A 13,723-nucleotide genomic window follows, 5' to 3' on the forward strand; every position below is an offset into this window, starting at 1 on the left:
GAGATACAGCCTGTATACACTGATATATATCAGTATACACTCATATACAGGTCGAAAAGTGTGAAAATACAGGTCTGAGGCGAAATACAGGTGTTCGGAAGCAAGAGATACTTTATCCAAAGTCTATCCAAAAAAAAAATTGATGCTAAAATTTGGGAGTTATTTTCACAATCCTTTAAAAAACTTATCTCTATTTTAAATCTTAATTTGTGCCTATATATATTGAAAAATTACAAAATGGCACTTGACAGTTAATTCAATCATCTCTTTTTTTTTACTAGCTACCTCCCTTTTAGCTTTTCATTTTTCAACTTTAAGATTCATTGCTCCCTCTTCTATTTTACATTTTGAGTCAACTTGCTACATTCTATAATTTATTACTTGAGTAAGTTGCAAGTTGATGAATGAACCAAGATGTAACTCCATTGTAATTTTTTTACAAGACTATATTACATAGTGTTGCGAACCAGTTCTAAAATCCACTATTAAATTATCTCAATAATACTTATTAAGTATGGCAATGAACTCATGGGGTTTAAGTTTTTTGCCAAAATCTACAACTAGATTTGGAAGAGACAACGATTCTCATTTGGGTAACAGGAATAAATATGCTAAGATAGAGCAAAGTACTGAACTTTGGTTTATTTTACGATGAATGGTCAAAATTGTACCTAACCTATTGCAATATCTTTTACTTTACGTTTCATCTATCTATTATTAGTCAGCCCAACCTATTATTTTCTCGCCTTAAATTACCCTTCTTCCTAATATGGACTAACCTGCGAATCTCTACATGAATTCGTGACACCATTTAATTGGTTCATCTGGAACTCTATACCAGCCCTATCAAATAGTGTTGACGCAGAATTTTCAACACATAATATTTTTCTCGTATATTTCAACTAGATGAGAGTATAAGTAGTCACACCTAATTTCTGGTTGTTTGAAAAAAATCATAACAAACCCAAAGCATAATAATGAGCATGTGGTTGTTCATAACAAGTTTAGTCATTACTTCTTTCATTTGTAATTCCCCTGCTTATGCTTATGATAACAACCCTCTACAGGACATATGTGTTGCTGTTAACAACTCTCACGCTTCAGGTTAATCCTCCTTCTATATTATTTATTTGTTTCGGAATGAGGCATAGTTTTTGTAATCTGAATTTGTTGCTTATAGTTATAGCTATACTTTATTTTACCTGTGCAGTTTTAGTGAATTGAAAGATTTGCAAAGACCCAAAGCTTGCAACACCAAATGATTTCTATTTTTCAAGTCTTAATTTTAGTAGAGATGTATTCCCCAAGTATGGTATTGCTGTAACTATTGTGGGTGTAAAAGAAGTGCCTGGACTTAACACTCTTGGTATTTCTACTTCTCGTGCTGACATTGAACCACAAAGTGTTTCTCCATTTCACACGCACCCTCGAGCTACTGAGCTGATAACTGTCCTGAAGGGTACTCTGTACATAGGATTTCTTGTCCCTGATCCTGCAAACTTCTTTAAAAGTCGCCTCTTCTCCAAAATCTTGAATCCTGGCGATGTGTTTGTGTTTCCAATAGGTCTTATTCACTTCCTGTATAATGTGGGACACAAAAAAGCTGTTGTTTTTGGCTCTTACAACAGTCAAAATCCTGGACTTATTGCGATTCCTAGTTCAATCTTTGCTTCAGAACTGCCTATCATGGACGACATTCTTGCCAAAGGCTTCCAGCTGAATAAGACAGAGATTGCACAACTTCGAAAGAAATACCCTTAGGATATATATATTATGTCATTAAAAATATGATTATGTTGCTTCTTATGAAAGCATTTGGAATAATACTTTACTAAATAACTTCTAAATTAAGTTTCAATCTATTTAACTATATGATCTTTCTTGAGTAATAGATTTATTCCAGGAAGAATCATGAATATACAATATGAAGCATATTATCTTACTCCCTACATTTAAAAAAGAATAACCTATTTTCCTTATTAGTCCGTTTTAAAAAGAATGACGTCTTTCCTTTTTTTTTTGGCAACATTTTAATTTCAGTTTTCCACATAACATGTTCAAGACCAAAAGATTAAATGACATTTTGATACATTTGATATAACTTTAATTAATTTAGGACGACAAGTTTAAAATTTTATTTTATTTTTTTAAAACTCCGTGTCAACTGCCATAGCCCGTGCCACACAAGCAATTCTTGAACAATATTGTACAAAAGTGTCGAAATGTGATCAATTGAAGAAGAAAACTGTAAAGAGATGAGAGTATTTTTGGAAGCTTTATATGAAAGCATTGGAATAAAACTCCTCTAATAAATACTGTTCTTTGTATTTTTCCAGTAATTGGAGTGAACTTATTCATTCATGGAAGCTGACATTTTTGTATTTGGAATGAACTTATAATACATTCATGGAAAACTGACATTTCCTCTAATTTTCTTTCTTCTCATACTTGCTGTTATTTGTTGAAAAGTGAAATTTTGTTAATGAACTTATGCTATGTGTTTATATATATATATATATATATATAGATCGGTTTTCTTTTCTCAGATGAAAGTAACATAGATTTTCTCATCTCGTAAGGTTAATAACTTAAATTGAAAATAAAAAACAGATAGACGAACCTTTCTTATTACAACCTTAACATCAAATAAAAGTTTCAACAACATTGTAATCCACAATTGATTCGTAGACCTTGATGCTATTGACAAAAAAAAAGGTATCTAAACACAATATTTCATATTAAAATGTGGCTTACAGATCCATATTTCAGAGAATGTAGATACCATATGTAACATCCGACAATTTGAAATAACTACGAAGAGGCTTAGAATTGGAAATCGTCATTTTTTTGAAGGAATTCAAAAATCTGAAAAATTGGTTAAGCGTGGGAAAAAGTGAGTTTTTGGCCAACTTTGAGCAGTCATAACTCCTAGCTCAGGAAGATTTGGGAGTAGTTCCAGTTATTTTTGGAAATCCCTTGGAATGATCTTTCCAAAGCCGCCGAGTTTTCTCGATTCCGAGTTCGTATGAGTGAGTTATGCCCTATGGAAGTTGGGCAGTTGGCAAGGAAATCCATCCGGAAATTTTAAGGGTATTTTGGTCTTTTCCCTAACCAATTCTTTTGGTTATATTGTTGAGTTAGACTGATTTTTAGATCAGTTTTGTCCCATTTTAAAAGAGAAAGAGTGAGAGTGAGGGTTAGGGTTCTTGAGAAAAGAGGAGAAGAAGAGGAGAAAAGAGAAGAAGAAGCAAGGTTTCGTCAAGGATCGTCGTGGATATCGTCGGGGGTGATCCCTACTAGGTATGTGAGTTCATAGTGTTGGGGTTGGTCCCTTCCCCCACATTCCAAACTCTTTTCTTTTCAAGAAAATATTGGTTGTGTTGTTGAAATTCTTGTCGATTTGGGACGTGATTTGGTTGTGTTTTTGAGTTGAATCTCTTGTATGTTGAGGGATTTTTTTTATCCTTAGTGTTTGGGGTTGAAACCTTTGAAGTTAGGGTGGTTTAGAGTTGGGAAAAAGAGAAAGAAAAGTCAAGTTTTCTGGGGAAAGGAGTGGCGCGTCGCGCCTGCTAGCGCACCCCAAAAGAGCTTCTGAGCTTTCTCCCTTGGGGTGCCACGCCTAGCAGTGCGCCCCAGCAGTCCCTCTGAGATTCGAGGGTTGGCGCTCCGCGCCTTGCAGAGCGCCAAGGACTCCAAGTTTCCCCATTCTTTTCATACTTTCTCATACATGTTCCTTGGTATTGTACCTATGTTTCATAGTTGTTTCCAACACTCCAAAGTACGTCTAAACGTCAAGAACTCATCCATAAACGTGTGATCATATACCTTGAATCCACAATCCAATTCAAGGCGAGTTAGGATCAAGTCAAAGTGAAGTTAAGGGTCAAGTCTAGAAGTTAAAGAAGTAAGTCAAAGTAAGTTTTCAAAGTTGTTCAAGAGCCTTTATTGAACGTTTTAACTTCGTTTTAAGGTTCAAGTTTCAAGTCAAGTAAAGAGTATCGAGTTTCAAGTTAAGTCAAGAGTCTAAAGTTGAGTTCATTTCTCAAAAGCTATTAGTGAACTAAGTATTCCCAAAGAAGTTTATAAATGTTTTTACATTTGAGTAAGAGGGGAACCATGTTTTCCAAAAGAGCCTTTGGGCTAAGTTTTGAGTAATTACCTCAACTAAAGCAAGATGTGTTTAAAGACACTTATGAGCCAAAGTATTTTTGGGAGTAGTATTGAGCACCGAATTGGGGACACGAGTTCATATTAACTCAACTCTCCATAAGAACCATGCGCCAACATGGGACTTGACGGGTCATTCTTTTTAGATGACCACGTAAGATTAAGCTAGTGGATCCACTAAGTAAAGTAAGGTCCTATATCACAGCAAGGTATAGGATGGTCCTTGGGCAACGTGAGGTAAAACGTTGTATCACCACTAGGGATCATAGTGGTGGTTGTCGATTAAAGAATCTTCCACAAAAGATATATTACTTTTATATAAGCAAAGTTGAGTTGTTATTGCTTTATCATTAACGAGCTAAGTTGTTTACACTGTTTTACAAGCTATTTATATATTGCATGTGTCTTATTGCTTTATATATTGCGTTCAATTATTCATGAATTGAATAGAGCCAAGGTAAGTGTTCTCTTGTACTCCTTTCAAGCTTAAGTTGTGGTTTAGCTTTCCAGCTCGCATACTCGTACATTCCATGTACTGATGCCAGTTGGCCTGCATCTTATTATGATGCGGACGCAGGTACCCCGGATCAACCTCCAGCACGCTGTTGATCCAGCTGAGCACTTCAGAGTCAGTGGTGAGTCTCTTTGCATTCCGGAGGACTCGGTTATTTTGGTGTCTTAGTTTTGTTTTTTTTAGGGTGTTGCGGGGTCTGTCCCAACATCTATCTCAGTATTATAGAGGCTTCATAGACAGTCAGTCAGTTAGTTTGGAGTCTCTCATCTATGTATATATGTAAATATTCTATTTTTGGGACTCGAGTTGCCTTTTTGGCCAGATGTTATCAGTTGGGTTGTTTTATAACCTTGCATTGCTTTGAGTTATGTTGTTGAGTTAAGTTTTCACTGAGTTAAGAAAGTCAGGCCAAGGGTTCTCTTGGGGGCCAGCAATGGTCTTCGGGTGCCAGCCACGTCCAGGGTGTAGGCTCGGGACGTGACACCATAGTTTTAAAATTTTGCATTAGAAAAACAGAACAAAAATCACAAACACCTACAATAAAAGGAGCCTCAAACACACAAAAGCATTTCTACATTTTACAATGCAATTTATTAATGGTAGAAGATTGCTTACATTATATTTTTTTCAACATGCTTCATCATTATCTCTCCTTTGTGATTGTTTGTTCTCCATGGTATATCCATTGCACGTAATCTTTCATAATCCCTTTTATAAACAAGTCGTCAAACACTACTTCTTGTGTTTGAAAATTTATATTCAACAGTCTTGGCATGGACATCGAATTTTAGTGTTCAGATCAAAATGAGACCGAAAAAGTTTCATAAAAGATTGAACACCCTCAACATATCTCTTAGAAAATGTTGGTTCATGCATCCATTCTTTATCCATGATAAACTGCACAAACATGTAACCATCAAATAATTAAATATTAAAGATGAGAAATTATTCATAAATCAAAATGATTAGAAACAATTAGCCTCAACTAAAATAGTTCAACTTACCCCAGACCTGCAGCGATAACTTTAATTCTAAAAGGGCTGTGTGGATTGTGGAATGCTGCTTCACTTTAAAAAGGATAGGCATTATTTATGTTTTGGGCTCTCTTAAAAAAATTGTGATAATACATAAACATGACCTTTAACTTACTTCATCTGACATTTATGTCCTCCAATTTGAAGTGTGCACAAGTAGATACTTAAAATTTGTATAGAATTAAACAAGAAGACACATGTCCTACTTGACGTCTTATGTGGCACCTCCCGTGTACTATGTCACATATGACGAGTATATCGTCTTGTTCAAATTTATACAAGTTTAAGTGTCTACTAATTATATACACCCAAAGTTAAAGGGTATAGATGTTAGCTGAGGCCAAGTTAAATAACATATTTATGTATTATGCCTAAAAATTATAAGAAACAGTCTACTTGGCGGAAATTGGCCAAAATTAGCCTCAATATTGCAAAAAAATTGGCCACGGCCAGTCATGACGAGTTTGATGGTTTATCATAAAGTTCATGACCCTAACACAATTTTGAACACGTTTTATGCAGTACAAAGTGTCTCAAAATGGAGATGACTGATTGACGAATTTATTTTCATCCCAAAAATCCTTTGTGACAAAATTTGATTTTTAAACAACAAATTAATTCATGGGATTTAAGGACTTTGCCAAAATCTACGAGAATATTTGGCGGGAAGACGATTCTCATTAGGGTGACACGAGAATCGATGAGGTGGGATGGTATAATGAGATTATATATAACTAAAAGGTAAATTATATTCCAAAATAGTGCAAAGTACTGACTTCAAGTTTATTTTAGAAGAATAGTCAAAATTGTACATAATCTATTCATTATGTTTTACTTTTAAGTTTCATCTATTTATTGATCTCTCAAAACCTAACCTATCTTTTTTTTAATTATTATTATTTACTAGACTAAAATTACCCTTCTTGCAGACGAAAAAATATGTGTATCTCCTACATCATAGTTTCGTGACGCCGTATAATTGGTCCTTGTGGAACTCTTAATGTAACCCTATACTAGCCCTACCAAAAAAATGATTCAATGCTAAAATTTGGGAGCTATTTTCACAATCCTTTAGAAAACTAATCTCTATTTTAAATTTTAATTTGTGCCTATATATATTGAAAAATTACAAAATGCCACTTGACAATTAATTGAATCATCTCTTTTTTTTTTACTAGCTACCTCCCTTTTAGTCATTTTTCAACTTTAAGATTCATTGCTCCCTCTTCTATTTTTCATTTTGAGTCAACTTGCTACATTCTATAATTTATCACTTAAGTTGCAAGTTTATCCATTGTAATTTTTTACAAGATTATATTACATAGTGTTGCTAACCAATTCTAAAATCCACTATTAAATTATCTCAATAATACCTATTAAGTATGGCGATGAACTCATGGGGTTTAATTAAGTTTTTTGCCAAAATCTACAACTAGATTTGGAAAAGAAACGATTTTCATTTGGGTGACACAACGATTGATGAGTTGGGAGATGTTAAAGAATGACAAAAGTCCCACATCGGTGGTTAATGAGATGGGTGGACTCCTTATAAGGCTTAGGCAATCCTCCTCCTTTAGAGCTAGCTTTTGGGTGTGAGTTAGGCCTAAGACCTAATTTAACATGGTATCAGAGCAGGGCCCGTCTCACCTGATGTTGGGGTCCCCAAAATCAAAATTGCCCACGCACCAGATGCTAAGCAGCACTGGGCGTGAGGTGGGGTGTTTCGGTGGTTAATGAGATGGGTGGACTCCTTATAAGGCAAGGAGATTCTGTTTTGATTTGCGAAACCAATGAGATTCTGAGTAAGGGTTTTGGTTACTCGAGGGGAAGGTGTTAAGCACCCCTCAGAGCCTATCCGAAGATAGTCCTTAAACTTAATTTAGGAAAACATAATTAGGAAAATGTGTTTATTTATTTGTTTTAAAATCAATGATAAGTAAATTTTATTATATTTAAGAAAAGAGTACAATACAAGGTACGGCATATATTAGTCTTATAAAATAGCTTTAATAGAAGTATTTTATCATATTGTAGAATAAATAAATAAATAAATGTACTTAAATGTATGATAAATTTGTATGTAAAAATATATATAGTTGTAAAATTACCCTAAAAATATATAGATGTTGAATTTGCGAGGACCTGTCGTCTTATCTAAGACATGAAATGAAAATAAGATAATAGTTGGGTGTGAATACGTAGTAATATGGGATGTGTAATTTGAATGAAAATACGTAAAATGGAGTTTTCTAAAATAAAATAGAATAAAAAATACTAGATGTTAAAATATTATATGAAGGTTTGTAATCTTAAATCTGTTTATTATCAAGTGTGGTATATACATGTAAGTTGTGTAAAATATATGAATGTTTATCATTCCTTTTACATGTAGGGATAAGTTAACGATAGATTAGATTTAGCAAAATAATATGTGTGAAGTGTAGGAATTTATAAATTATAAAAATAAATAAATAATATTAGTAAAAGAGATAGTAGATATGTGATAAAGTAATATGAAGTGTAACAAAATAATGAGTTACGTATAGAGAAAACCGAAAAATATAGGATTTGTACCTTTTTGCGTATGACATATATATATATATATATATATATATATATGTACCTTGTATTTCGAACCTGTTAGCATATCTAAAATCTTGAAATAACATGTTAAGAAATTAAAATGTTCTAGTAATATTTGATTTTATTTTGTTTTTTTAAATGATGATGGTAAATATATATATATATATATATATATATATATATATATATATATATATATATATATATATATATTCGAAAAAAGGTTGATGTAAAAGAGATAATAAAATAAAATGGGTCTAACTATTGGTTACCCACCCCAACTCATCACTCCTCCACCCTTAGTCTTGAAGGATCTAAGAATCGCCTAATTATTTCAAAGATGAAGAATTAGGGGCATCTAAATATTGGACTAAATAATGTTATGGTTAACTCCTATTAAGGGTCTACTAAAACTTATATAATTCTAGGTAAGAAATCCTAATTATCCTAAGGGAGAGAAATTGAAAGCTCTTTTATTTTTATTTTATTTTTTTAAAAAGGGTTTGTTTTAAAATCGTTAACCGACCAAAATTAAAAGACAACTTATAAAAAGGGTTTTAAGAGGAAATATTAACATAATATAAACTAGCTTTAATAGAAAGCGTTAATATATAAGATTTTATAAAATGATAACTATAAACAATCTCGAGAATGAAACAATGTCTGCTATAATCTAAGAAAATTAGTTAAAATTTAATTATTATTTTTTATGAGCCAGAGGCTTTAAAAATGGATATAATTTATTGCGTAAAAGTTTTAAAATAAAAAAAAAAAGAATAAAAAAAATAAACCAACTTAAAGGATGGGGACCAAATTCTAGGCCATTTTTGTTTTTAAAGAAAATAATTATTGTATTCCATTTGAAAGTTGTGTTCTATCAACTAATCTACCCAATTTAAGGTTCTCAAAAAAATTGTATTATTAGTCTAAAACATAAACACTTCTACGTACCAAATTCCAACACTTACAAAATTTTAAGAAAAAAGATGTGTTTTATTGCACTCAGAATGTGCATTTTAATGTTCAAATTGTTACCCCTCAAGGCTCTCAAAATCTGTCCCTTTTTTAAGCTAGAAAATCTGCACTTTTAAACCTTTAGAATCTATATTTTGTACTCTTATTCTAAGTAAAAGGATAGCTACAAATGTTGTTAGTAACGAATGTTTTTTTAAAAAAAACAAATAATAGTCGTAACATTCTATGTGTGGCATCACCACAAGTGCGACATTAATTGAGTAAATGACATAAACTCACCAATATAGCATAATGTCCTCTACAAAACACGGTAAACAAGAGCAAATATCAAACACAAAACTGCAATTCTATAACGTTAATTAGAAGCAAAATTATATATATTTTGAAGACATAAATTCTTAAAGAGAAGAAGAGGCACTAGACACTATCGATGCGGTGGGGCTGCTAGACACAAGCGATATCGTAGGCAAACACAAATCTGATTTGGACAGATGAATGGAGTCGTATCACAACTCCAAATGCACTCCCAAGTGTACATGTACAAAAAATAAGAAAGAAAGAAAAAAAATTTAGCAAATGAGCTTCAAACTTATGAAAAGAAAATCAAAATGAATTTCACTTAGCCATCTGTTAACCCAGATTTGAGTTAACTTGTACCAGCAATCACATTTTAATCGACATGATTTTCTACAGATTAACCTCTTTCTGTAAGTTAGATTTGGTGTACATAATTTTTAATATATTTTATACATCATAAAGTGAGCTCAAGTATGTCTGCAACTGTCTATGGAAACATAGGAATACATATGTATTTATCATTTTAGTCTAACAAAAGAAATAAACAATATTCACATATAACGTTTCTAAAAAATATAATCAATGTCTAAACCTTTAACCCTATCACCACAAAGTTATAAAGTTAACCCAACTAATATCAAGATTAAACATTACCGTACACTAGTAGTTAGTTTGCTAACAAAGTCAAAAACAACTTAGCCAAAAGAAGAGTGTAACTAACACATTAATAAGTTCTCACTTCTTTATTGCTCTTCTAATTTATAGGAAAGCTCCCTGGTATGCAGAGATATCACTATGCACAATTATCATTTATGGAAAATGATAGATAAAGTTTGAAACTTTGTAGTCCCACCATTGTAACATATTGGCAATCATCTACTAGTAACATGATAAATATTCCAACCCTTTTGAACATGAAGAACAACCATTCATGAAACACTGATCAAATTTAAAGTCAAAGTTTTGATAAGGTTGAAGCAAAGCATGGGGTTGATGACAAAGATTAGTGAGGAGCTGAGTAAAACACCAAGTGAAGGTCCAATACTTAGAGCAGGATGAAATAAATACATGGGATAGGAGCTAAGTTCGCAGAATCATATATGACGCTAAAATGATAAATTGCTTAAGCCTATCAACATATGGACCAAGTTTGGCTATATCAAATGTGAAACATTAGGCGTTTGACAGAGAATTCTTCTAGTCACTTAGTTGAGATGTGAGAACAAAGAGAGAAACTTATCGGAATTTATATAGAAAGCAGAGGAATTCTTCAATCGAAAAGAGTAACAAGACAACAAGTGTAAGACTCATGAATCCGATCGTTTTAGTGAATAACTAATCCGAAGTTAGCTTAATTTGAAACTTATGTATGTAGCATGCTAAAAACGTTAAGGAAAAATATGCCCCAAAATAATCATTTATCACATTTCAGAATCCAATCAAATAGTAATTTCCCATCCAGATTCATAACTTCAACCCTTGAACCTATTACAGGCTGATTTTGAACCAAAACTAAAACGAGGCAGATTCTAGAAAACATTTAACATACATCAGAAAACTAGATCAAAGATGAGGACATTTAAACGACCATAATCGATTCATGAAAATAAACTAAAAATAGGGGAGATTACGGACCTTGTGTAGAGCAGCAAACAAAGGCTTTGATGTCAAGGATTCCGACCTCAATCTTACTTGAACTCGAACCCCAAAAATCGAAAACAAAAGAAGAGAAGAGAAATTTTGATCGAACTGTAACCCTTTTGAAATATATTGTTTCTATATGTTCTTATATCTATTGTTGGATTCTTAATTGCTGTTCTTACCCGTTTTTCTCTATGGTTGTTGGTGATTTTCGGATGGGAAAACACCATCCTTTTATAGGTGAAAATCAAACTCAAAACTCCGAATTTGAAATCAAAATACTCACTGGAAAGTAGAGAGCTGCTGCTACAGATCAAATCAATATCACCTTTTCAGATTTTTGAAGCCGTTAGGGTAAGGTATAGGCGGCATAGGGTGTCTCCTTTTGTTGGAAAAGGGATGACGGAGGAGACATAAAGCAAGATACCGCCGGATATTGTTATTTTCCGGCGGTTCATGGCTGAACTTGATGGGACAAAGGAGTGACGGGGCATGGGGATGGAGAACACCTGGGGAAGGGGGAGAAGCTGTGAGGCGATGGGGGTTGAGATGATGCTGGAAACCGCCGGATGTTCTTGTTTTCCGGCGGTCCATAGCCGTTTTCTTTGGCAGGATCTGGGAAAGGGGTGAAACTTCTGGGGAAGAAGGAACCTGCGGAGTTGAAAGATTAGGGGCCGGTAGGGGTTGTACAATTTTGGGAAAAGATGAAAAGCTTTAGTATTTAATTTGGTCCGTCCGATCATTTGATCGGACGGTTGGTAAAAATAAAGAGTTTGAAAATAAATAATAATTATATATATATATATATATATATATATATATATATATATAAAATAGTAAAAGGATGAATTAATTAAGGCCATTAGATTAGATTGTAAGGCTGAGATCGAATCTAAAGAAGCACAATCAATGTGCTCGCCTACGTGGCATACACGGATTGGCCGGTTTAATAAGACTTGGATTGCCAAATTTGCTCAAATTGAATTCATTTAAATTATAACTACTTTCTTTATTAAATAGCCATAAGTGATAATTATTTTGCAAGATTAGCTTATTTGATAAAATTAGTCACTCTTAAAATTAAATTAATATAAATTAGTAAATCATTCATTAACTAAGCTTTCTAATTTTAATAAATGTATGAAAAATATCTATTGCGACAAAAGGAATTATATTTGAATAAAAAATAGATTCAATTCTTAAGAAGAACAACATTTATTTAAAAAAAAATGAGAAAGTAAGGAGTAATATAATATCTTTAATTTTTATAAGAAATAACATAAATTTATCGTCAAATAATTTTTTTTTGTATTCCTATGAAAAATTTCATAACATATATATTTTATTATTATTATTATAATTATTACTATAGTTAAATGTGGAGAGCCAAAATTGGGTGTCAACACTAGCCCTATCAAATAATGTCGATGCAGAATTTTCAATACATAATATTTATCTCGTATATTTCAAACTATAAATAGTCACACCTTTGTGGTTGATTGCAAAACAAAAATCATTACAATGAGCATGTGGTGGTTCATAACAAGTTTAGTCATTACTTCTTTCATGTGTTGCTGTTAACGACTCTCAGGCTTCAGGTAAATCCTCCTTCTATATTATTTATTTGTTTCGGAATGAGGCATAGTTTTTGTTATCTGAATATGTTACTTAGCTTCACTTTATTTTACTTGTGCAGTTTTTGTGAATGGAAAGATTTGCAAAGACCCAAAGCTTGCAACACCAAATGATTTCTATTTTTCAAGTCTTAATTTTAGTAGAGATGTATACCCTAAGTATGGTATTGCTGTAACTATTGTGGGTGTAAAAGAAATGCCTGGACTTAACACTCTTGGTATTTCTACTTCTCGTGCTGACATTGAACCACAAAGTCTTTTTCCATTTCACATGCATCCTCGAGCTACTGAGCTGATAACTGTCCTGGAGGGTACTCTGTACGTAGGATTTCTTGTTCCTGATCCTGTAAACTTCTTTAAGAGTCGTCTCTTCTCCAAAATCTTGAATCCTGGCGATGTGTTTGTGTTCCCAATAGGTCTTATTCACTTCCTGTATAATGTGGGACACAAAAAAGCTGTTGTTTTTGGCTCTTACAACAGTCAAAATCCTGGACTCATCACGATTCCTAGTTCAATCTTTGCTTCAGAACCGCCTATTATGGACGACATTCTTGCCAAAAGCTTCCAGCTGAATAAGACAGAGATTGCACAACTTCGAAATAAATTCTCTTAAGCTATATATACTAAAAATATGATTCTGTTGCTTCTTATGAAAGCATTTGAAATAGTATTTTACTCCTAAATAAAGTTGCAATCTATGTAACTATATAATCTTTCTTGAGTAAGGGATTTATTCCAAGAAGAATCATTAATATACAATATGAAACATATCTCCGTTTAAAAAAGAATGACCCAGTTTCCTTATTAGTCTGTTTGAAAAAGAATGACACATTTCTTTTTTTGGCAAAATTTTAATTTCAGTTTTCCACATAACATGT

General features: G+C 32.8%; 1 protein-coding gene across 1 annotated transcript; it reads left to right on the plus strand.

Moving 5' to 3' along the window:
- Positions 1-982: 982 nt before the first annotated feature.
- Positions 983-13,458, plus strand: LOC125810506 (putative germin-like protein 2-1). The gene is made up of 2 exons (XM_049489981.1): positions 983-1,104; positions 12,908-13,458. The coding sequence occupies exons 1-2, from the start codon at positions 984-986 to the stop codon at positions 13,456-13,458; spliced, it is 672 nt and encodes a 223-aa protein (XP_049345938.1). The 5' UTR covers position 983.
- The last annotated feature ends 265 nt before the right edge of the window (positions 13,459-13,723 follow it).

Source organism: Solanum verrucosum, unplaced genomic scaffold, assembly GCF_900185275.1.
Source record: "Solanum verrucosum unplaced genomic scaffold, falcon-dt-bn FXZP01000118.1, whole genome shotgun sequence".
Classification (NCBI taxonomy): domain Eukaryota; kingdom Viridiplantae; phylum Streptophyta; class Magnoliopsida; order Solanales; family Solanaceae; genus Solanum; species Solanum verrucosum.

Coding starts and splice junctions, on each gene's coding strand:
- LOC125810506 (XM_049489981.1), top strand. CDS start 984: ATGTGGTTGTTCATAACAAGTTTAGTCATTACTTCTTTCATTTGTAAT. Junction 1,105..12,907: donor TAACAACTCTCACGCTTCAG/GTTAATCCTCCT, acceptor TTACTTGTGCAG/TTTTTGTGAATGGAAAGATT.